We start from the raw sequence: 25282 nt of genomic DNA on the forward strand, positions 1-25282 counted from the left end.
TATGGATGTGAAGATCAGGGTGGCCACACTTGTTATGGGTGTGAAGATCAGGGTGGCCACACTTGTTATGGGTGTGAAGATCAGGGTGGCCACACTTGTTATGGGTGTGAAGATCAGGGTGGCCACACTTGTTATGGATGTGAAGATCAGGGTGGCCACACTTGTTATGGATGTGAAGATCAGGGTGGCCACACTTGTTATGGATGTGAAGATCAGGGTGGCCACACTTGTTATGGGTGTGAAGATCAGGGTGGCCACACTTGTTATGGATGTGAAGATCAGGGTGGCCACACTTGTTATGGGTGTGAAGATCAGGAGGGCCACACTTGTTATGGGTGTGAAGATCAGGGTGGCCACACTTGTTATGGATGTGAAGATCAGGGTGGCCACACTTGTTATGGATGTGAAGATCAGGAGGGCCACACTTGTTATGGGTGTGAAGATCATGGTGGCCACACCTGTTATGGATGTGAAGATCAGGGTGGCCACACTTGTTATGGATGTGAAGATCAGGAGGGCCACACTTGTTATGGATGTGAAGATCAGGAGGGCCACACTTGTTATGGGTGTGAAGATCAGGGTGGCCACACTTGTTATGGTTGTGAAGATCAGGGTGGCCACACTTGTTATGGGTGTGAAGATCAGGGTGGCCACACTTGTTATGGGTGTGAAGATCAGGGTGGCCACACTTGTTATGGGTGTGAAGATCAGGAGGGCCACACTTGTTATGGGTGTGAAGATCAGGGTGGCCACACTTGTTATGGGTGTGAAGATCAGGGTGGCCACACTTGTTATGGGTGTGAAGATCAGGGTGGCCACACTTGTTATGGGTGTGAAGATCAGGGTGGCCACACTTGTTATGGGTGTGAAGATCAGGGTGGCCACACTTGTTATGGGTGTGAAGATCAGGAGGGCCACACTTGTTATGGGTGTGAAGATCAGGGTGGCCACACTTGTTTTGGGTGTGAAGATCAGGGTGGCCACACTTGTTATGGGTGTGAAGATCAGGGTGGCCACACTTGTTATGGATGTGAAGATCAGGGTGACCACACTTGTTATGGGTGTGAAGATCAGGGTGGCCACACTTGTTATGGATGTGAAGATCAGGGTGGCCACACTTGTTATGGGTGTGAAGATCAGGGTGGCCACACTTGTTATGGGTGTGAAGATCAGGAGGGCCACACTTGTTTTGGGTGTGAAGATCAGGGTGGCCACACTTGTTATGGGTGTGAAGATCAGGGTGGCCACACTTGTTATGGATGTGAAGATCAGGGTGACCACACTTGTTATGGGTGTGAAGATCAGATTGGCCACACTTGTTATGGATGTGAAGATCAGGGTGGCCACACTTGTTATGGGTGTGAAGATCAGGGTGGCCACACTTGTTATGGATGTGAAGATCAGGGTGGCCACACTTGTTATGGGTGTGAAGATCAGGGTGGCCACACTTGTTATGGGTGTGAAGATCAGGAGGGCCACACTTGTTATGGGTGTGAAGATCAGGGTGGCCACACTTGTTATGGATGTGAAGATCAGGAGGGCCACACTTGTTATGGGTGTGAAGATCAGGGTGGCCACACTTGTTATGGGTGTGAAGATCAGGAGGGCCACACTTGTTATGGGTGTGAAGATCAGGGTGGCCACACTTGTTATGGGTGTGGAGATCAGGGTGGCCACACTTGTTATGGGTGTGGAGATCAGGGTGGCCACACTTGTTATGGGTGTGAAGATCAGGGTGGCCACACTTGTTATGGGTGTGAAGATCAGGAGGGCCACACTTGTTATGGGTGTGAAGATCAGGGTGGCCACACTTGTTATGGGTGTGAAGATCAGGGTGGCCACACTTGTTATGGATGTGAAGATCAGGAGGGCCACACTTGTTATGGGTGTGAAGATCAGGGTGGCCACACTTGTTATGGGTGTGAAGATCAGGGTGGCCACACTTGTTATGGATGTGAAGATCAGGGTGGCCACACTTGTTATGGGTGTGAAGATCAGGATGGCCACACTTGTTATGGGTGTGAAGATCAGGGTGGCCACACTTGTTATGGGTGTGAAGATCAGGGTGGCCACACTTGTTATGGATGTGAAGATCAGGGTGGCCACACTTGTTATGGGTGTGAAGATCAGGAGGGCCACACTTGTTATGGGTGTGAAGATCAGGGTGGCCACACTTGTTATGGGTGTGAAGATCAGGGTGGCCACACTTGTTATGGATGTGAAGATCAGGGTGGCCACACTTGTTATGGGTGTGAAGATCAGGGTGGCCACACTTGTTATGGGTGTGAAGATCAGGGTGGCCACACTTGTTATGGGTGTGAAGATCAGGAGGGCCACACTTGTTATGGGTGTGAAGATCAGGGTGGCCACACTTGTTATGGGTGTGAAGATCAGGGTGGCCACACTTGTTATGGGTGTGAAGATCAGGAGGGCCACACTTGTTATGGGTGTGAAGATCAGGGTGGCCACACTTGTTATGGATGTGAAGATCAGGAGGGCCACACTTGTTATGGATGTGAAGATCAGGGTGGCCACACTTGTTATGGGTGTGAAGATCAGGGTGGCCACACTTGTTATGGGTGTGAAGATCAGGGTGGCCACACTTGTTATGGGTGTGAAGATCAGGGTGGCCACACTTGTTATGGGTGTGAAGATCAGGGTGGCCACACTTGTTTTATGACCCCTTTGAGATGGACCCCCAGATCCTGAAGGGCACAAAGGGTAGGCAAAAGAAGGGGTGTGAACATTGCGGGGGGCACAACAAAGTTTTGCTGGGGGGAACATATGACTTGTAATTACGCCACTGACTGTACACAAACCAGATCATCAGCAGTGGTGGTCGGCATTGACCGCCTCAGCTGACTTTAATCTTGTGTGTGTGTGGGTGTCACTTTAGCCTAGGCTGTTTATGAAGTATTCTCCTTCTAGGGAGATCAGGTGTTGTTTCTACTGACTTTGGAACACAAAACAAACCAACATTCCGCAGTGATGCTCCTTGTCTGCAGTAAAGATGTCCCTACCTGTGATAAATGTAAGAACATAAATGGGGCGCTGATCCTCTTTGAGGCTGGTGTGACCTGCACCATGCTATATTACACATAATGCAACAATCAGATTATGCAATACTAATGGATTGTTTAGGACTTGTGCTGTGTGTGTTTAGGTAGATGAAGCATCTCTTATTTAGAGGGGCGGCAGTCACAAGAGATACCTCCAATATTAGTGCTGTATGCTGAGGGCAATGTGACGGTGATAGACTGTTGTTCTCACCCATAATAATGGTTTAGCCCGTAGCATACCTTATATACTCACGTATAAGCCTAATTTATCAGCTCAAAAAAATGTGCTGAAAAGTTACCCCCCGCGGCTTATATGCGAGTCAGTGGAGCAGAACGGATGGTGGAGCAGGTTTTGTTACTGGCAGAGGAGCACAAGGATCATGCACTGGTGATTCTACTTGTACCAGCTGGCTCCCTGCTGTGTCTGTGCCCCCCATCCCCTGCAACCTGGTGTGCAGAGTGTGCTGCTCTAGACAACCTGTGTCCCCTGGCTTGTGGAGCAGAGCTTGCAAGCAACCTGTCCGTGCAATGACTGGGGATTCTTCATGTGTGGCATTCGCTGTGTCTCATATCTATGACGCCATCTATGTATCCTTGGGGTACATCTGGCTATGGAGAGGGCGACTGACATGTACTGGGGGCACAACTGGCTATGGAGAGGGCGGCTGACATGTACTTGGGGCACATCTGGCTACTGGGGAGGGGCTATACTGGGGAGGGGCTTATGCGTGAGTCAATTACTTTTTCCTGTTTTCTGGGGGAAATGTGGGTACCTTGGCTTATGCGCAGGTCAGCTTATATTCTAGTATATACGGTAACTTCTTCAACTGGTTTTTGTTGGTATTCTGCCTCTTAGCAAATCAGATAACAAGATACTTACTTTTTAGGTTATAGACAAGGCAACAACTTTATTTAACCTGCTGTGCTCTCCTTTTCAGACATAAACACAGTTGGGACAGTCCGAGAAGAAGACTGGGGCCAGTATATGAATATATGTGACCAAATTAACTCGACGGTGGAAGGGTGAGTGCATAGTGCTGCTTGAAGGAAAGCAGAGTAAGTAGATTAATTCATACAGTCTATAAGGGCTTGTTCACACTACAAGAGCTTTTCTTAGCGCTTGTGATTTTAAAAGCTCCTGCTAATGTTATCCTATGTGAGTGTTCACACTGGAGCGATGTGATTTTGTAAAATCAGTGACTCAGCAAACTTGAAGGCCTTGTTCACATTATAAATCGCCAGCGCTATCGCAAGCGCTAAGCAATTTATTGAGCTTTTTTCAAAGCACTTTTCCCTGCGCTTTGAGCTTAGAAAAGTGCTTTTGTAAGCGCTTTTGCTGAGTGATTGATATTTTCACTTCCTGATGTCAGTCAGGAAGTTAACTCTTTGACCCGGAAAAGAACAAATACAATGTATTTATTCTTAAAAGCGCTGGAGAAATCGCTACACAAAGCACTATTCCAAGCGTTTTGCGCTTTTTCCTATACCTTCCATTATAGCAAAAGCGCTAAGAAAATGGTACATGTAGCGCGTTTGCTGAAAAATGAAACGCTCATACTGTATGTGAACACTCTCATAGGAAATCATTGCACAAGCGCTTTTAGTGCGATTTCTAAAATCGCCAACATTTAAAAAAAATGCAAACACTCATAGTGTGAACAGGCCCTAACTCAGTATTGAAACTTCATCCTAGTCAGTAGCCAAGACACCCTTTCTCATAAGAAATCTTTACCTTTTCTCAAATAGATCATTAGGGGGAATCTGTGTGGCTGATATTGTGGTGAAACCCCTCCCACAGTGTGATGTCATGACCATGGTCCTCCTGACAGTTTGCTGTCTGTGAACCTCATTACATTGTGGGAAATAATGGCTGTTTCCACCTGCCAAGCAACCAGTATCTCTGTATATGCACATAGATATAGATATAGAAGGCTTTGCTGTGATTCTCTACAGCCCTACGAGCAGGGCCGGATTTAGGCCAAGGCCACCTAGGCCAGGCCACCTAGGCCATGGCCTAGGGCACCACAGTAGAAAGGGCACCAAAGCAGAAGGCTAAACTGGTGCAGCCTTTGCAAGTTTGCAATGCAGGGAGGTCAAGTGAGCGCCTGACCATGGTACTCTGCTGCTAGCTGCCTGTGCAGCAGCCACCTGGCTCTCTGTGCACGTTTGCATTGTGGCCGGTGGCTATGGACTTGGTCAGCATTGGAGATGGAAAGGAAGAGGAAGCTTCTGCACTGGAGAAGAGCAGATAAATGAGTGACACAGATGGCTGTTGTGGTGTGAAGGCGAGCTGGCTACCTATACTGAAGGGGGGTGGGAAAAGGAGGGATTAAGGGAGTCATCTGGCTACCTATACTAGAGGGAAAGTGGGGAGGAGTCATCTGGCTACATATACTAGAGGGAAGGGGGAGGGGTCATCTGGCTACCTATACTGGAGGGAAAGGGGGGAGGAGTCACATACCTATACAGAAGGGGGCGGCTGGTGACAGTGGCCTAGGGTGGTAAAGAGTACAAATCCGGCCCTGGGTACGAGCCCTATCTAGTCTCCTTAGCTCACCCTGAAGTCTGGTATAAGTTTTTGAACAAATAAGTATTGAGGCCCAACAGAGTTTGATTTTTTTTCTTCTCTAAATTCTCATGACCAGACCTCCGCATTTTGAAATCAGAAAAAAAATCTGTTGGTCATCTTCTATAGCACTTCGGTTTCAGGGCCGAATCATACACTTTCTTTTCTAAGATGTTTTTGTTTTCTCCCAAAACTAATAAAGCAGAATTAATGAGAATTAGTGTTTTTGAAAAATATTGTTTTGAAATTCGTTTTGACAATTATTATTCATTTTGTAAATTATCATTATTTTTTTTTTTTTTTATCACTTTGAAATCTGCTTTGAGAATTATTAGTTTGTAAATTATTGTTTTGAAATGTATCGCTTTTTGTATTTATGTTATTTGCAACAGAGAAAGGGGGGTTAAGGGTTAGGCGTCAGGAAGGGGTCTTAGGGTTAGGCATCACCAGGGGGGAGGCTTAGGGTTAGGCACCACCGGAGGGGGGGGGGGGGTGTCCTAGGGCTAGGTACCATCGGGGGGTTCTTAGGGTTGGGCACCACTGGGAAGGGCTCTTAGGGTTAGGAACCACCGGGGGGTGGGGGGGTCTTATGGGTTAGGCACCACCAGACCAATAGGTGGTCTTATGCTGGGCATACACGGCTCGATTTTGCCGCTTGATTCTCCCGCTCGATCGTTTCGCCGCTCAATTCCGCAGTCATTTCTATTGTGTTCCGCTCATTTTTCTTAGCTTTTTCCATTCACTTCAATCCTGAATCAAGCAGCGAAACGATCGGGCGAGAGAACGGACATGTCGGAAATTATCTATCAGGCTCCCTTAATGGTTCAAAATTGAGCCGTGTATTCCCAGCATTAGAGTTAGGCATCGGTAGAAGGAGGGTACTGTGTGAAAGTTGGGTTAGGTTTAGTTGTAGTAAATATTTACTAGTGTTTTACTATACTCATTACAACTGTAAATATATTTTCATTTCCATTGTTATAGACGATATTTTGCCCATTTTAATATCATTATTTTAATGTATTTATTATTTTATCTCAGCTTAAGATGAAGAAATTATAAAAAAAAATTGTAGACAATAGCTTAAAATTTCGGTTATACCCCATGCCCTTTTTCCTGGCGCGCTTATTTGATGCATGCAGTATGGGGACCGGAGGAGGCACGACTGGGAGTACTCAGTATGGGAAGGAGCAGCGCTCAAAAGCCAACATGAAAAAGGATTGGAAAGGTCGTCCATCAGAGGCTGATGTTATTATTTCTTTTATAAATATTTTACAGTCCTGTTACTTCTGTGCAGCCAGAGATTTCACTCGTCCTGTTTTAGCTGCTGGTCTGTAACTGCCTACTAAACCGCAATACAAGGGGAACCGTTTTGGGCAGCTGCTCAGAGTTAAAAAAATCAATAAATAAAATAAGAAGCAAACAGAAAGTCACGGAGCGCGGCGTCCTGCTGCTGCAGCTGTCTTTCTGCCTGGTACACCTTGCACTAGACTGAGACTATTCAACTATGACAGCGAACTGAACAGAGACTCAGGGCCCTTTCACACTGGGCGGTGCGGTAAATTTACCGCACCCCACCGCAGCCTAATGTTAATCTATGGGGTAGTTCACACTCCTCACGTTGCAGTGCGCTGCGCCGGAAGTGCCCTATCAAACGCGCTGCCCATACCTACCTTATCTTGCAGCTCCTGCGGCAACCTGCAGCGATCTGCGTCGGACCGGAAGTCATGTAAGTCTATAGCAAATAGACTACATGCATTTAAAAATCCCACTGCAGTTTTTCACGTCGCACATGTGCGGAAGCATATTATAGCAATACGCGTCAGCGCACATCATGGATTGGCCAACAGGAAGTGAGCGTCACTTCCTGCTTGGACAGATGCCAGACGGGAAATACCGCATACTAACTCGGCCTGTTTTTGGTGGTGTGCACCGCCACTCCCCGTTCACCCTACCCCGAGGCCTGTTGATTTCCAGCTCACCACTGCTGGAACCCCTTGCTTTAGCTTCAGGGGCAGGCCTACCATGAAGCCACCCAAATCACGTGATCGAGTCGACCTGCTGCTGCAGCTGTCTTTATGCCTGCTACACCTCACACTAGACTGAGACTTTGCAAATATGACAGCAAACTGAACAGAGACTGAAGATCTCCAGCTCACCACTGCCGGAGACCCTTGCTTTAGTTTCACATGCTTAAGGCGGTAAAATCTAGGAGGTGGCGTTTGGACACACAGTTTGGGCCACTGAGCACCTGCCTGCACTCTGCTCCCCAACCCTCCTTCAAGACACACACACTACTCTTCTTATCCCCGTATCCCCAACCTCATTTGACCAGTGGCACCTGCCACCCTTCCCATCATAAGCAGGTGAGGTGTCGATATATGCTTCTTTTCGAGGCATGCGTGACCAAGCATCCAGAAGGACGCGGAACGGCCGTCTCTTGCCCCACCCTAGTGCCCACCACCCCTCCTCTACTCCCACGACTGCCTTAGCTGTCTATATGCAAGACATGAGCTAGGAGCAATTCCAGTGTATGGACTTAATGATGTTGAAGATGCTGCGATAAATCACTATTGGCAAAGGACGGTATGGTTCACGTGCTTTTCTCTGTTCAAGAAATTGATGCTATGGTAAAACCCCATCACCGGCGAGAAATCACCATTGCCAGTCAGAGGGGAAGCTTCGCGACCAATCAGGCAGGGGGTGCTGACACCAGACCAGCCAATCACAGCCGTCCGCTGCTCCTTTTGCTAAGTGGTGCCAATCGCCTCGCGGGCGGGACTACGGCACTGTCATTGGGCCAATCACTGCGCTCAATCATTAGCAGTGACATCTGATAGGTCACTGCTACTGATCGAGTGTAGTGATTGGCTCAACGATGGTGCCATGGTCCCACTCACAAGACCATTGGGACCAGTTAGGCAAAGGAGCAGCGGGCAGCTGTGATTGGCTGCTCTGGTGTCAGCACCCCCGCCTGATTGGTCACGTGGCAAAGCTTCCCCTCTGACTGGCCATGGTGTTCTCTTAGGATCATTGGAGAAAAGAAACAAGTTCCAACAGGCACTGCAGTTAATTCATCTTTATTTGTGTTTTCAGTGTGATTTAAATCACAGCGTGCGAGGTTCTTGTATTCAAAAGGCAGATGCATAAGTCATAAGCAAACAACTTGTGCTATGATGACAGCATCAAAATTATGCATGAGATAGATCCTACCATATCAGAGGGTGGTGGTGGGTGCAGGGAAAAAAACGATAGCATAATGGCCGTTTCGCACCGCAGTGCTTCTTCCGAGGCTGATCTATGTGGATCAGCCTCGGAAGAAGGACCGCCGTTCGAACCGGCCATTAGGCTATCGTTTTTACTGACTATCGGGATTACTGAGCCCCACAAATTTCCACGCACCTTTTTTTATACACGCTATGGCCACGTCGACCAGTTTATGGCCACCTGTGTTACACTTCAGAGCTAGCAACATTTTGGATTTTCACAGCCAGCCAGAGGGGGAACATAAACAAAAATCAATAATAAAAAAAAAATCCTCCCCCTCCCTGCCTCTGATGGTTTATTTGTGACTTGTGATATTTCAGTGGAACACTCGCTTCAGAAATCTCCAGCCCCCGCAGCTTGATCCTGCGTGTTCATGTCTCTGCACGTCTCCTTGTATAATGAGTCCACGCAGGCCAGGCCATGGTTATTCATCAGTAATGCGATCTCTCTGTCTCCAGGCCAAAAGATGCAGCCAAAGCCCTGAAGAAAAGGATCGGCAAGAACTACAATCAGAAGGAAGTGAGCCTCTCCCTCTCCGTAAGTAAACTGACAGAATCTGTGCTCGTCACGGAGCCAATAGGGGTGAGATCGCGTGTGGCCGCGCACTCAAACGGAACCTGAATTCTGGATAGCGTGCTTTAGGGCTGGTGCACGCTTAGGCCTAGAACCCACTACAAAGCTCTATGGCTAATCGCTAGCGTTTTTAATGAGCGTTTTGTAAGCGATTTCATGAGCGTTTTCTGGCGATTTTAAAAAGTGTAGGCAATTTGCCAGCAATTGTGTAGCGATTTGCGATTAGCGTTTTTAATTCTGATTGGTCCATTCAATTAATTTACATTTTTTGCAGTGTGCAGTAATTTAAAAACGCTAGCAAAATCACTCTGTATAGCGATTCATGAGCGATTATGCCAGCGTTTATATATTTTACATTGCAGAAAAGCTAACGCAAAATGCTAACGCACAAAGATGCTGCATGTCCTGCATTTGTGATTTTGATCATCGCAATTAATCCAGTGGAATTTGACCCGTCCATTAACATTAGCTGGGCGTTTAGGGAAATCGCTAGCATTTTGAATCGCTCCCTAAATGCTCAAAAAAATCGATCTAGTAGGTTCCAGCTGAGCTTTTCTGGGCCCATTCACACTAGAAGCGCTTTTCTGAGCATTTTGCGATTGAGTAGACTGCGATTTTAATGAAAGTGAATGAGAGCGATTTTAAAAATCGCTAATCAATCGCAAACGCTCAGAAAAGCGCTTCTAATGTGAATGGGCCCTTAGAGCGCTTTGTGATTTTAAAAGCTCCTGCTAATGTTACCCTATGTGAGTGTTTACACTGGAGCGATGTGATTTTGTAAAAATCCCCCATTGCATTGCATTAGCAAGAGCTTTTAAAATCACTAGCATTTAAAAAGCTCTTGTATTCCTTGATTACATTACAAGTGCTAAACGATTTGGTTAGCAGTTTAAACAAACTGTGTGAATGGTAGCTTTAGGTTGGTGCGCACTACGACACAAAGAGCAATTTCGCTCTTTTTTAAAGAGACACTGAAGCGAAAAAAAAATGATGTTATTATGATTTGTATGTGTAGCACAGCTAAGAAATAAAACATTAAGATCAGATACATCAGTGTAATTGTTTCCAGTACAGAAAGAGTTGAGAAACTCCAGTTGTTATCTCTATGCAAACAAGCCATTAAGCTCTCCGACCAAGTTAGTGGTGGAGAGGGCTGTTATCTGACTTTTATTATCTCAACTGTAATTGAACTGTTTACTTTTCCTCTGCTAGAGGAGAGGTCATTACTTCACAGACTGCTCTGAAAGACTCATTTTGAATGCTGAGTGTTGTGTAATCTGCACATATTATAGAATGATGCAATGTTAGAAAAAGCACTATATACCTGAAAATAAAAGTATGAGAATATTTTCTTTGCTGCTAATCTTCTATTAATTATTCATAGTACACAACCAATTCACTATATCATATTTTTTTTTTCGCTTCAGTGTCTCTTTAAGCGCTGGCGATTTTAAAAATTGTTAGTGCAATGGTCGCTTATGTGAGTGTTCTCACATAAGCGATCCGCTTTCTATTGAATCGCAAATGCGGCTTCTGCACCATTTTCTGAGCGTTTGTGTTTAATAGAAAGAATAGGTAAATCGCAAAGCGTTAAAAAATGGGCTTTGAGTTGCGATTTCCAGAGGTCTTTAAAGAATAAATGCATTGTATTTATTAATTTCCGGGTCAAAGAGTGCACTTCCTGACTTGTGTCAGGAAGTGTAAAAAATCCTCGCTCCACATAAACGCTTAGAAAATCGATTTTCTAAGCGCAAATTGCAGGAATAAGTGCTTTTAAGGGCTCATTCACACTATAAGAGCTTTGCTAAGCACTTGTGGTTTTAAAAGCTCCTGCTAATGTTATCCTATGTGAGTGTTCACACTGGAGCGATGTGATTTTGTAAAAATCCCCCATAGGATTGCATTAGCAAGAGCTTTTAAAATCTCTGGCGTTTAAAAAGCTCTCGTAGTGTGAACCGGCCCTAAGGCCTTGTTCACATTATAAATCGCAAGCGCTGAGCAATTTACTGAGCAATTTTGTTAGCGCTTTTCTAAGCGCTTTCAGAGTGATTTGCGCTTAGAAAAGCGCTTTTCTAAGCGCTTTTGTGTTGGGTTTTTTTTTTTACTTTCTGACATCAGTCAGGAAGTGAAATCTTTACCCTGGAAATGAATAAGTAGAATGTATTTATTCATTAAAAGCGCTCAGGAAATCGCTTTTCCAATCGCTTTTTCAAACGTTTAGTGATCTCCCTATCCTTCCCATTGAATTGCAAAAGTTCTGAATATGGTGCAGGAGCCGCATTTGCGATTGGATAGACAGCTCATTGCTTATGTGAGAACACTCACATAAGCTACCATTGCACAAGAGCTTTTAAGGCAATTTTTTTAAGTCACCAGCACTAAAAGAAAAATACATTGCCCCTAATGTGAACAAGCCCTAAGTGCGTTTGATAAAACATTATTTTAAATTAATTATGCTTAACCAGTTCACCTCTAAGGGTTTTTTCCCCTTATGGACCAGAGCAATTTTCAATTTTCAGCGCTCCTCCTTTTCATTCACCAATAACTTTATCACTACTTGTCACAACAAAATGATCTATATCTTGTTTTCCTTTGCCACCAATTAGGCTTTCTTTCTTGGATGAATGACAGCTGGCTTAAACTAAATGCTGACAAAACTGAGGTTCTTGTCATCGGAGGTCAGGCCCTAGCAGCAAAGCAGCTCCATACATAGTGAGCACCACTGAGGTTAGGGAACTCAGACCTTACTAGCTCCAACACTGTGCACAGCTTGGATTTACTAATACTAATACGTAACTCCCAACTGTCCCTCTTATATTTTTCTTATGGAATCTTTATGGTATGCGTGACTAGGAGTGTGCTGAGAACGTGACTAGGGGCGGGGCAGCGGTGTGGCTTAAGCAGGGCCGGATTTACCATAAGGCACTGAAGACCTGTGCCTACAGGCGCCTGATGATGGAAAGGTGGCTCACTCCCATCCCCAAGTGCCTCCCTCCTGCACTATCTAGGCAGAGTCCCGAGCAGAGTATAAATGAGAGGTTATGTACCCGGGTTTCGGCATTCCACTGACTAGATCTCCCTTCAGTCAGTTGCACCTCTAGCTACCTAATACTTGGGGCACCTCTAGTTACTTAATACTGAGGAGAGGATAGCTCTGGCTACCTAATACTAAGGGACACCTGTGGCTACCTATAACGGGAAAGAGAAGTAATGGAGAAGTGGCAGCTGGGCCAGGTTTGACAGGTATTTGTAGGTTCATGGAGGGCAAGTCAAGGCAGGGTACCAGGACCTCTTTGCCTATGGGTTCCTGAGACGTAAATCCTGGGCCTGGGCTTAAGTGTTCCACTTTCCATATCTTAAAAAGTTGGGAGGTATGGGTTTGCTGATTGATGGGGAATTAAACTTCAGGAGTAAAATCTTAGCTGTCGTGAAACATTCCTTCTTTCACCTAAGGGAAACTGCAAAAATTAAGCACCTCATTCCTTCAGAGGACCTTCCAATCCTAGCCTTCAGCACATCACGGCTGGACTATTGCAATGCCCTCTATGCAGGCCTTCCAAATAAAGAACTACATCGCCTGCAGCTAGTACAGAATGCTGCCACAAGACTGTTAACAAGCCAACCCCGCCATTGCCGCATAACACCGATCCTTTGCTCACTACACTGGCTACCTATAAAATGGAGAAACCTTTTCAAAATTGGCATGCCAATATTCAAATCCCTACACGACCTAGGCCCAGGATACCTGAAGCATCACCCACAACCTCAGATCAGGGCCGCCGATAGAGCATCACAGGAAGGCCTGGTGTATGGGGCCCAAGTGTTTCTGGGACCCAGCAAACAACCCTGTATACTGTATACACAGATTTTTTCCCCGCCTCCAACTGCTTCGATTGAGTTGTTGGGAGGGAAAGAGGGTGGGGCAGTGAGTGGGGCTTTCTCCCAACTTGATGTGTCACATATTGCCACGGCTTATAGAAATTGCTATGGGACTACAAGAAAATAGCCAGCGGAGTCTGCATTTGCAGACATATCTTTCTCCAGCGGCCATTTTCTTGTATGGGGCCCACACATTTCTGAAGGCAACCCTGCCTCAGATCAAAGGGATCCAATAAGGTCTCTTTCACACGGGCAGTTGATCTGTGTGCTCACCAAGCAGTTACCAAGCAGCAGTAAGCAGTTGCCAAGCAGCAGCGAGTAGTTGTGAGAGGTTGACAGGCATTTCACAGCCTATCAACTGCCCGTGTGAAAGGGCCCTAACTTGACCACCCTCAGATTCCAACAAAAAACCTTTAGAACAGTGCTTTTGGTCATGCTGCCACTACCCTTTGGAACACCTTGCCAAACTTAATCAACACAGCTCCAACCCTGGACACGTTTAAATCAAAACTGGAAAGCCACCTGTTTAGTCTGGCATTTATGATCACATAACTTTCCCCTGTACACATCACTATGAACTGATCTGAGACAAGCTTATGTGCTTTGGGTCCTAAGGGGGGAAAGCGCTTTAAAAAATGTTTTCTTGGTGTTGTTGTCATTCAGAATAGTGTCTTATCTATATGTGTATGTTCTCTCTGCCTGTTGCCCAGCTGCTGGAGTTCTGCATGCAGAACTGTACCCCAACCTTCAAGTCTTTGGTGCTGAGGAAGGAGTTCTGCAAGGATGTCTTGGTCAAGCTTCTAAATCCAAAGTACAACTTGCCTGTCCACTTGCAAAACAGAATCCTCCGCTTCATCATGGTGAGTTGCTTATAAGTAAAGTCTAAATCTAGACACTGTGGTCATACGGATTTCACTGAACATTTTTTTTAAAGGGGAACTTTAACCAAGGACTGAACTTTATTTCCAATCAGTAGCTAATACCCACTTACTGCGAAATCTTCACCTTTTCTCGAATAGATCATCAGAGAAGGTCTGTATAGCTGATATTGTGGTGAAACCCCTCCCACAGTGTGATGTCATGACCGTGGTCCTGACAGTTTGCCCTCTGTGAACCTTGTTGCATTGTGGGAAATAATGGCTTTTTCCAACTGCCAAACAAGCAATATCTCCCTCTGTGCATTGAACTCTCAGTAACAAACATTCTGTTCAGATCACCTGGCAGAACTAAAGATGTCATCACCAGTGATACATTTCAGAATGTAAATCAGGGAGAGGAAAGATTTTACAATGGGCAAACACTGAATAAATAATCTATAGGTGAATATAGTAAAAAAAATAAGCAATTTCATTCATTATGTTATTTTCACTACAGTTTCTCTTTAACTACAAAGACAGCCCCACGCCAATGGGCATGGTCGCGGCGGCAGCCCCAGGACCGCCTAACGCCAATTGGCATCAAGTCCTTGGGCTGGGATTTACAGGAGATCGCGCACAGGCTGCGCGGCATCTCCTTCTTGAGGGGCGGAGCTCCGCCCCGACTTCAGTCTCCGACTTGCCGCTCGGGACCGCTTGGGAAACCACCATCTTTACACAGTGTACAGCGCTGCGATCAGCAGCAGCGCTGTACTGGGGACAGCCGTGTGACATGGCTGTCCCCCTGGGGGACTCAGAAGCGATCCGCTGTGATAGGCTGAAGCCTATCACTGTGATAGGTAGATGGGGGGAGGGTAATTTTCATATAAAAAAAATAAACAATCATAAAAAAAGACACAGCAAATGTTTGTTTATAAACAAACAAACAAACCTGGGGGTAAATCAGACCCCACCAACAGAGAGCTCTGTTGGTGGGGGAAAAGGGGGGGGGGGGATCACTCATGTGCTGTGTTGTGCGGCCCTGCAGCTTGGCCTTAAAGCTGCAGTGGCCATTTTCACAATAATGTGCATGGTCTTTAGGGGGGTTAATCACTGTGGTCCTCAAGTGGTTAAAGAGGAACTGTAGTGAAAATACCATAATTCATAAAATAATATTAAATGATAACATATTTAGTCAGTGTTTGCCCATTGTAGCAACATCTTTAGTCCTGTCAGATGATCTCTGCAAAATGTTGGTTACTAACAGTTCTAAAGCCAATTCAAAGTATGGGCCAGTACACACCAAAAACCGCTAGTGGATCCACAAACGCTAGCAGTTTATGAAGCTGTTTTTCAGAGCGAGTCTAGGCATGTTAGAGCGATTTTCTAAACATACCTAGCATTTTTGAAGCATTTTTGTGTAGCAGATTTTATATTTTGTTTCAGTAAAGCTGTAACTGAACAGCTTCTGTAACAAAAACGCCTGGAAAATCGCTCTGATCTAGGGCTTTTCAGAGCGATTTTTCACTTTCCTATACTTTACATTGAGACAGAAACGCCTCAGAAAACTGCAAGAATGCTGCATAAGTTTGTAGCGCTCGCTATGTTACTCTGAGAAGCTGTGATATCTTTGATAACGTGTGATATTTGAGTTATCACAGTTTAGTGAATCAAGCCCTTGGTGTGCACCAGCCCTATATCTGGTCTCCCAGAATGCACAGGGGGAATTCTGCATAGCTAATCAGCCTAGAATAAGCCTCACTGGGAAGGCAGGATACATACAATATACAGCAATACAGAGCTGTAGGAAGAGTTTCTGATGCTGAAACCAGGATATTTAACGTAAAAGTGGGTATTCTGAATTATTTACTGCATTCTACTATACGTCTTTAGGGTTCCATTTTTAAAATTAACATACAAAAAAAATTCATTTTTTTCAAAAGTAAAAGGAAATGGCCCTTATCCCATTAAAAGCTATGAAGCCTCATGCCCTTCCTCTCCTGCGCACCTCCTCATCAATTGTGTTCCCCAATGGCTGTGCACAGCAGACATGGCCTGGAGCATTCTGGGCATGCGTGGTTCATAACAACTGTAACCGTGCATGTGCAGGATTCTCCCAGCCGAGGCTGATGTGCACACCCATTTACTATAGGAGTGCGCAAGAGTGTGCAAGTGGATAGAACATGAGTGGCTGAGATAAGAATGGAGGGGAAAAGCAAGGAGACAGAGGGGCAAAGCACAGGGAGGGAGGGACAAAGCACAGGGAGGGAGGGGCAAAGCACAGCGAGGGAGGGGCAAAGTAGATAGAGGTAGGGGCAAATCACAGAGAGGGAGGGGCAAAACACAGAGACAGAGAGGCAAAGCACACTGGCGGAGGGGCAAAGCACATAGACAGAGAGGCAAAGCACAGATACGGAGGGGTAAAGCACAGAGACTGAAATGAGGTCGGCAAAGCTGAGGGGCCACCAAGATTATGGGGGCCCTAAAGAACCCCTCATGGTTAGCCACTTCATATTTCTTATTTTCAGTGCGGGTGCAATTTAGTACACTGCATTTAAAGAACTCAAAATATTCTCTTATGAAATCCACCTCTATGGAAATGTGCAAGGACACAGTGGAGGCGTTTTAGGGCATTACGTTTGATGGCGTCCAAGTTGCTGTAACACGTACTGCTCAAGAACTATCCGCTGGGAAACAATGCACCCATTAACTTAGGAAAATGTAGCAAAATGTGTGAAAATGCCAGATGTCCAAATAATTGTTAACAGTTTCTTGCTCAGATAAACTCTCGCAAAATGTCCATGTGTGTGTGGAAGGCCCTTTTCCATTGGCGAAAGTGATGCGATTCTGCTACGCATGACTTTCGCGGTGCCCGCGTCACTTCCCCAATGCGGAAGTCAATTGATGAAATGGGACGTGGCTCCGGGTGGATGCAGCCGTGCGAGAATCTGCAGCATGCTGCAGATTCTTGGATCGCACCGCACAACATGCACGCAGTGGAAACTATTCCATTGCCATGCATGTGTTTCAGCACACCCGCGGTGCGATGCGGCTATGTGGCGCTTCTAGTGGAAACGGGCCCTTACTGTAGGGCCCGTGGCCCGGCATCTTTCTCTGTTTAGATGAAAAGCTGTTTCGGTCCAATGCTCTGGTCGGCACAGGTGCACTATGTCCATGGCTGTACGCACGCATTCCTATGGGAAGAAGTATCCTGCACACACGGTCAGAAGGTTCCCAAGCGGACATACTGCGCATGCGTATGTTGTATGTTCGAAGCAGAGGGCACTCGGGCCATCTACATCTTCCCACGGGAGTGTGCGCGTTCTCCCATGGACATGCTGCACCTGCGCCGACCCTGCCCACCAGGGCTTTGGACTGAACAGCTTTTCTTCTAAATGGATATCGATTGAAAATTAATCGAAAGGACATACACACGGAAAGATATCCAGTATTTCAGTCGATATTTTCCAGCTTGTCCGATCTGCTCCCAATAGAGAAACAGATCGATTTTGAGCTTAGGAACGGTTGCTAGCAATCAGTAGGCTGTATAGTTTGTAGCCCAACCCAGTGGCATACCTAGGCCATTTGACACCCGATGCTGGGTATTAAATGACTCCCCTTCCACCCCTGAGTTAGTGTGGCATGCTAAGCGCGCTACGACACTGCTCTGGTTAGGCGTTGGTAAGTGTGTGTGTGGAGGTGGGGGAGTGCTATTGTTAGGCATAGGTGAGGGAGGGCAGTGTTAGATATAGGTATAAGGGAGGTTAGTGTTAGGTGTATGTTAGGCATAGGTGGTGGGGGTCAGTGCTAGGTGTAGGTATGGGTGGGGGTGTTAGGTGCAGGTATAGGGTTAGGTTAGGCCAGCATATGTGGGGGCCCCAGTTAGTGTTAGGTGAAGGTGAGCAGGTTCTAAGGCATAGGTGGGGTGGGGAGACCTCAATCCTCAATGCAGACTCTGCCTTCTCTGCCTGCAGCCCACCTTCACCTAACGCTAACTACTGCAGAGTATTGCGAGCGGAAGGAAGCTGTGGTGTGCCATTAACTCACCTGTTCCATCGCCGGAGTCCATGATGCGTCCTCCTGTCACATTCCTCTCTTTTCCTAGCGCAAGGCGTGTCTTAAAGTGGGATGCAAAAGTTTAGGCAACCTTGTTAATCGTCATGATTTTCCTGTATAAATCGTTGGTTGTTAAGATGTCAGTTAAATATATCAAGTAGGAGACACACACAGTGATATTTGAGAAGTGAAATTAAGTTTATTGGATTTACAGAAAGTGTGCAATAATTGTTTAAACAAAACTAGCGGACTCGCTGCGTAGCATACGCCGCATAAGAGGGTAGCGGGCAGGAAGGCGGTATTGGGCACATTGGCGGGGAGTGGGGACGGACCCCCATCTGCGCCCCTGCCCTCCAGCTTAAGCTCAGCAGCAGCCGTCACCACTATTAGTAAGAGGCAGCGGGCGGGGATAACTCACCTCTTCCGCGTTCCAGCGTGCGTTCCACTGTCGTCACTTCCTGCAATGCCGCCCACTGTATTGTAAGTGGACGGCATTGCAGGAAGTGACGGCAATGGAATGCACGCTGGAACGCGGAAGAGGTGAGTCATCCCCGCCCACTGCCTCTTACTAATAGCGGCGGCTGCTGCCGAACTTAAGCTAGAGGGAGAGCGCAGATGGGGGACCCAGGTGAGGGTGGGGGGTCTGACCCCCCTACCCGCCGCTTTGCCCAATACCCCCTTCCTGCCCGCTACCCCCTCCAGCTCGGCGGCAAGTGTAGAACCGCCCCTGGGGGCAGGGCGCTACTTCTTCTTCTTGCTTGGACCGGCCCCTTCTTTTTGCTTGGACCGGCCCTGGGGGCAGGGCGCTACTTCTTACTTGGAGGTTGAGGCACTTAGCCTATTTTATATATATATAGATTAGGCAGGTGCGTAAATTTGGGCACCACAAAAAAGAAATGAAATCAATATTTAGTAGATCTTCCTTTTGCAGAAATTACAGCCTCTAAACGCTTCCTGTAGGTTCCAATGAGAGTCTGGATTCTGGTTGAAGGTATTTTGGACCATTCCTCTTTACAAAACATCTTCTCTAGTTAATTCAGGTTTGATGGCTTCCGAGCATGGACAGCTCTCTTTAACTCACACCACAGATTTTCAATTATATTCAGATCTGGGGACTGAGATGGCCATTCCAGAATGTTGTACTTGTTCCTCTGCATGAATGCCTTAGTGGAGCAGTGTTTAGGGTCGTTGTCTTGTTGAAAGATCTAGCCCCGGCGCAGCTTCAGCTTTGTCACTGTTTCCTGGACATTGGTCTCCAGAATCTGCTGATACTGAGTGGAATGCATGCGTCCCTCAACATTGATAAGATTCCCAGTCCCTGCACTGACCACACAGCCCCACAGCATGATGGAACCACCACCATATTTTACTGTAGGTAGCAGGTGTTTTTCTTGGAATGCTGTGTTCTTTTTTCCACCATGCATAACGCCTCTTGGTATGCCCAAATAACTCAATTTGAGTTTCATCAGACCACAGCACCTTATTGAAGCTGGCTTGTCCAAATGTGCTTTAGCATACCTTAAGGCTCAAGCGTCTCTGTTTGTGCTGTGGGCGGAGAAAAAACTTCCTCTGCATCACTCTTGCAAACAGCATCTCCTTGTGTAAAGTGGTTGAACGATGCACAGTGACTCCATCTGCAGCAAGATGATGTTGTAGGTCTTTGGTGCTGGTCTGTGGGTTGACTCTGACTGTTCTCACCATTCGTTGCTTCTGTCTATCCGAGATTTCTCTTGGTCTGCCACTTCGAACCTTAACTTGAACTAAGCCTGTGGTCTTCCATTTCCTCAATATGTTCCTAACTGTGGAAACAGACAGCTGAAATCTCTGAGACAGCTTTCTGTATCCTTCCGCTAAACCATGATGGTGAACAATCTTTGTCTTCAGGTCATTTGAGAGTTGTTTTGAGACCCCCATGTTGCTACACTTCAGAGAAAAATAAAAGAGGATGGAAACTTACAATTGACCCCCTTAAATACTCTTTTTCATAATTGGATTCACCTGTGTATGTAGGCCACTGTGCTTACCAAGCCAATTTGTGTTCCAATAATTAGTTCTTAAGGTTTTGGAATCAATAAAATGACCAATGCCCAAATTTATGCACCTGCCTAATGTTATTTAAACAATTATTGCTCACTTTTTGTAAATCCAATAAACGTAATTACACTTCTTAAATATCACTGTGTGTCTCCTATATGATATATATAACTGACATTTTTTATCGCAACAACCAACGATTTATACAGTAAAATCATGACGATTAACAAGGTTGCCCAAACGTTTGCATCCCACTGTACTGGAACGCATGGCCAGCACTGGGGGAGAGGGCTGACAGCTGAACACTGAGAGGAGGTCGGACATCACTGGACTCCGACGGTGTAGCAGGTAAGTTAATGGCACGCAGCAGCTTCCTTCGGCCCGTAAAACGCTTCCTTCGGGTGGTTGAAGGAGGTCTACTCTCCAGTATCACCCTCCTTGCCATGGTGACACCTGCCGCCAGCCTGTTCGTACACAACTGGCCCAACCCAATCATTTTCTGGAGTAAAAATTGCCTGGTGTTTACCAGGCTTTAGATTATAATGAGTTGTGTTCTTTTCTGCTCTTGTGCCATCATTTTATGTGGTATTGCTGATGTTTGTCATTGACATCCTTTATTATCTGCAAGGCTGGATGTATGCCTTTTGTGCCCCTAGGTCAAGTATGTTGTGGCTCCGCCTTCATGTGCAGCAGCACCCCTCCCATTCCATGTGCAGCCCCCTCTTCCATGTGTATCATCCATGTACTGCAGCCCCTCCTATTCCATGTGCAGCCCCCTCTTCCATGTGTATCATGCATGTACTGCAGCCCCTCCCATTCCATGTGCAGCCCCCTTTTCCATGTGTATCATCCGTGTACAGCAGCCCCATTCATTCATGAACAACTCTTTTGAACATCAGTTTCCCTTTTTCTTGTGTTGCTACCCATGTTCAGCCTCCTCTTTATGTAGCAGCCCCTCTTTAATGTCCAGGTGCCCCCTTGGCCTGCAGCCGCCCAAGGCCCATGCCTTCAAGCCTTTCCAGAAATCCGGCCCTGATTATTTTTTATACTGCTTTGTGCAATATGGCAATGACAATGTTGATAAAGCATCTCTGCCTCTTCCTAGACGTGGTCCAAAGGTTCATACAACAATGTAGACCAGACAGAGGTCAAAGAACTCCACCTGGATATGATCAAGAAAGGGATTCAGTTTCCGCCTATGGAACCCAGCGCGGATGAAATACGGGCATCCCAAAAGGTAAGGACAATGAATCCTCCTATGCATAGTTCAGGCTGGTCCATGCTTGTGCATAGGCTAGCAACGCAGGTGGACGCACATTTTACAGGAAGACATGACACCTGCATTGCTGGTCGCTTCAGTGCTGATCCCAGAAAAGGATTCACAGAAAATGAGGCCCTAGGCAATGTAGCGTATTTGTCTCCTCCCCGCTAGCCTCAGAGCTTCTTTGGTAACACACGGGGTTACCGCCAAGGAGGTTAAGAAGGCAATCTTCTGTTTTGGGATCAGAAAAGTAAGTGAACTCCCCGTGACTCTGTCCGCAGGTTCAATGCTGAAAGGTGCCAAAGTGCAGTTTTCGGGTACATTTTTAGAAAGTGAAAATGAATTGGTCTAAGAACAGCAGCTTGGTCCTTAATGGAGAAGTAATTATTACTGCAGATCTTTTTTGATACTGAGAAGTTGTGACACTATTCTCCTACTCAAGTTGGTGGTTCTTACCAATAAATGGAGGCAAATGTTGTTAGGATATTGAGATTTACATATCTGATCCACCTACAGTAACATAAAAGTACTGCAGTCTAGGTACTGCATTCTAGCTGTATGTTAATGTTAATGTTGTGTCTCAATAAAGTTTGTTGTTGTTCTACTGACCATGAGGCTGATCAGACAACCATACCTCCCAACTTTTCGAGATGAGAAAGAGGGACACTTAAACCACACCCCTGCCACACCCATGAGCACACCCCCATCACAACCCTAGCCATGCATACCGTAAAGATTTCATAAGAAAAATATGTTGTTTTATAATTCATACCACATTGGTCCTTTCTATCCTGGTTCATTTTCCTTCATATTAACATATTAAAATGAGTATTAAATCAATTTAAAGGATTGGAATAAAGTTTAGAGCCAATCAAACATATTTTTCAATAGAGAAATATATATATTTACATAGAAAGAGGGACAAAGTCCTGAAAGAGGGACAAATGAAGAGGACGGGGGACAGGGCTCCCAAAGAGGGACTGTCCCTCCAAAAGAGAGACAGTTGGGAGCTATGAGACGACTGTAAAAGAGACATCAACCAAAAGTGTCAATTATTTGTTCTGAGCTCCTCCAGACTATAGGCAAGTCCACCCCAAATAACTGCAGCCTAAAATATGGTTTTACACGTTACTGGGCTGCGTCTCTGTTTGCTGTACATTCCTATTGTGCATCTGGACTCTGCCCATTAGAGTCTTAGTCGTCTGTCGGAATGAATTAAAAGTTTGACAGGTGGCAAAATGTTTTGAATTCTTTGCCGAGGCTTTGAAGGGAGGTGCCAGGGTTGGCCAGTTTATTGTTCTTCCCAGGCAACGTGGCCAATTTAAGGTTCCCCATGCAGATTATGCAAAGCACATGTGTGGAGACATAAAATAAGTGTAAAGGTGTCTCTGAACATTAAAATGAACCTAAATCGAAAAAAAAAAAAATGAGTTTAACTTACCTGGGGCTTCTATCAGCCCTCTACAGCCGTTGTGCCTGCCCCTTCTCTGAGCGATACTCCAGGTCCTTGCAGTGCCGCTCCTTCATATGGATGCGTGGCACCGGTCGGAGTGCCTCCTGATCGCCCTCCCGTGCATGGGAGTGCTCTGCGCATGTGCAGTACGGGGAAATCTCTACCGTGCATGCGCACAATACTCCCGGCAGCGTGATCGAGGATGCGTGCAGCTGCGCATGTACAGTGGCTGTTGACTCGATAAGTTGCCTGGCCAAAAGAGGGGCTCTGCTGGGGGACTGGAGACTCGGTTTGTCCCGGCACAGGGCGGCTGCAGGGGGCTGGCAGAAACCTCAGGTAAGTTAAACTTGTTTTTTTTTTTCTTCAATTTAGGTTCCCTTTAAAGTATACCTGACCCAAGACTAAGCCACTGAAACAAAAAAGACCAAGGTAAGTAAAAGACTGCCAATTTTAGTTCCGTTCAGGTTCCCTTTAAAGGGGAACTGAAGAGAGAGGTATATGGAGGCTGCCATGTTTATTTCTTTTTAAGCAATACCAGTTGCCTGGCAGCCCTGCTGATCCTCTGACTCTGATAATATTAGCCATAGCCTCTGAACAAGCATGCAGCAGATCAGGTGTTTCAGACTTTAAAGTCAGATCTGAGAAGACTAGCTGCATGCTTGTTTCTGGTGTTATTCAGATACTACTGCAGAGAAATAGACCAGCAGGACTGCCAGGCAACTGGTATTGACTAAAATAAATATGGCAGCCTCCGTATACCTCTTACTTCAGTTCCCCTTTAACCTCTCTGTGACTGCCTAATGCAGGATGGCGGCTGCAGAGTGGCTCTCTCGTTCCTCAGTCACGCCATAAGGTGTGATCTCGCGAGAGGCACGATTTGCAGTGAACGGGCGCTCGCTCGAGCGCTCGTTCCCTGCAGTAAACACAGGGGACCACCGAGATCAGCCTTCCAGCCTCCATCGGGAGCTTACAGGTTACCGGCGACGGTGAATGGAGGATTCATCGGAGGAGATCGCTGGTCATAACAGCTGCAGGGAGCTGATAGAAGCTCAGGTAAGTGTCAGTTTTAGTTTTTTTAGACATGCCACAGAACCCCTTTAACCTCCTTGGCGGTAACCCCGATTTGTTTAATTTTTTTTTTGCTGGACGCAGCGAGCACTTTGCTAGCTGCGTCAGCACACCGATCGCCGCCGCCCCGCGCTCCATCGCCGCTATCCGTCGCGCCGCGTGCCCCCCCAGACCCCGAGCGCTGCCTGGCCAATCAGTGCCAGTGGCTGTTGAGAGTACACAGGGGTGGTATGCAGTGACCCAGAAGATAACCCAAGGTCAGGGTTGGCACAGAAGCAGAGTGCTGTACATACAGTGTGTGATTACATCCCTACTGATTACCAAGTGTGGTGTATTTTGTTGCTGTGTGGACATTGTTTGACTGAAAAAGTGGTATTGTTTTGTTTTAACCCTAAGAAGACTCACTGGCTGGTATGTTGTGACCCTTGATCTACCAATGAGCTAAAAATCCCCAGAATATCACAGGTGCTAATACTGGGGGCAGTTCTGGCTACAGCCAGTGGCGTAACAATAGGCCCTGCAGCTCCTGCGCCCCCCCTGGGGCCCGCTCAGGGCCGTTTTGTGGGGGCTGGAGGGGTGGCAGCATGAGGGGAAAGCCTTGGCCACAGTCAGCGGGGAGAGGGGAAGTTCCCCCCCTCTCCCTCACCTCGGGGTTCTCCCCTCTGCGCTCCCCTCCAGCTAGTTACAGTGTGGGCAGTGGGCAGCGGTGGGCAGATACATACCATCTTCCGTGCGTTCCACCGCATACTTTTCGCTCTAGCGGCTGACGTCACTTCCGGAAGTGACGTCAGCCGCTAGAGCGAGAAGTCTGCGATGGAACGCACGGAAGAAGTTATGTATCTGCCCGCCGCTACCCACACACTGTAACTAGCTGGAGGGGAGCGCAGAGGGGAGAGCCCCGGGGTGAGGGAGAGGGGGGGGAACTTCTCCTCTCCCCGCCGACTGTGGCCAAGGCTTTCCCCTCATGCTGCCACCCCTCCAGCTCCCACACCACGGCCCCGAGCGGGCCCCAGGGGAGGGGGGGGGGGCGCTTTTAAAATTCTGCAGGGGGGCCCGGTGGGGTCTAGTTACGCCCCTGGCTACAGCATCACAGTTGCACAGCTCCCAACTGTCCCTCTTTTGGAGCCCTGTCCCTCTTTCCTCCTCATTTGCCAATCTTTCAGGACCAATGGACAGATCTGTGTAAATATATATATTTATTTCTTTACTGAAAAA

The 25282-nt window shown here is 46.7% G+C and overlaps 1 protein-coding gene across 3 annotated transcripts in view; it reads left to right on the forward strand.

Annotated features, from left to right (window-relative positions):
* Positions 1-25282, forward strand: part of TOM1L1 (target of myb1 like 1 membrane trafficking protein) — a 136165-nt gene that overhangs the window by 60310 nt on the left and 50573 nt on the right. For all 3 annotated transcript variants that reach the window (XM_068262551.1, XM_068262553.1, XM_068262552.1), the window contains 4 exons: positions 3998-4082; positions 9348-9426; positions 14052-14201; positions 21391-21522. In XM_068262551.1, the coding sequence (XP_068118652.1) occupies positions 3998-4082; positions 9348-9426; positions 14052-14201; positions 21391-21522 (446 nt within the window). The remainder of the gene's footprint in view (positions 1-3997; positions 4083-9347; positions 9427-14051; positions 14202-21390; positions 21523-25282) is intronic.

The sequence above is a fragment of the Hyperolius riggenbachi genome, chromosome 12 (assembly GCF_040937935.1).
Source record: "Hyperolius riggenbachi isolate aHypRig1 chromosome 12, aHypRig1.pri, whole genome shotgun sequence".
In the NCBI taxonomy this organism is placed as follows: Eukaryota; Metazoa; Chordata; class Amphibia; order Anura; family Hyperoliidae; genus Hyperolius; species Hyperolius riggenbachi.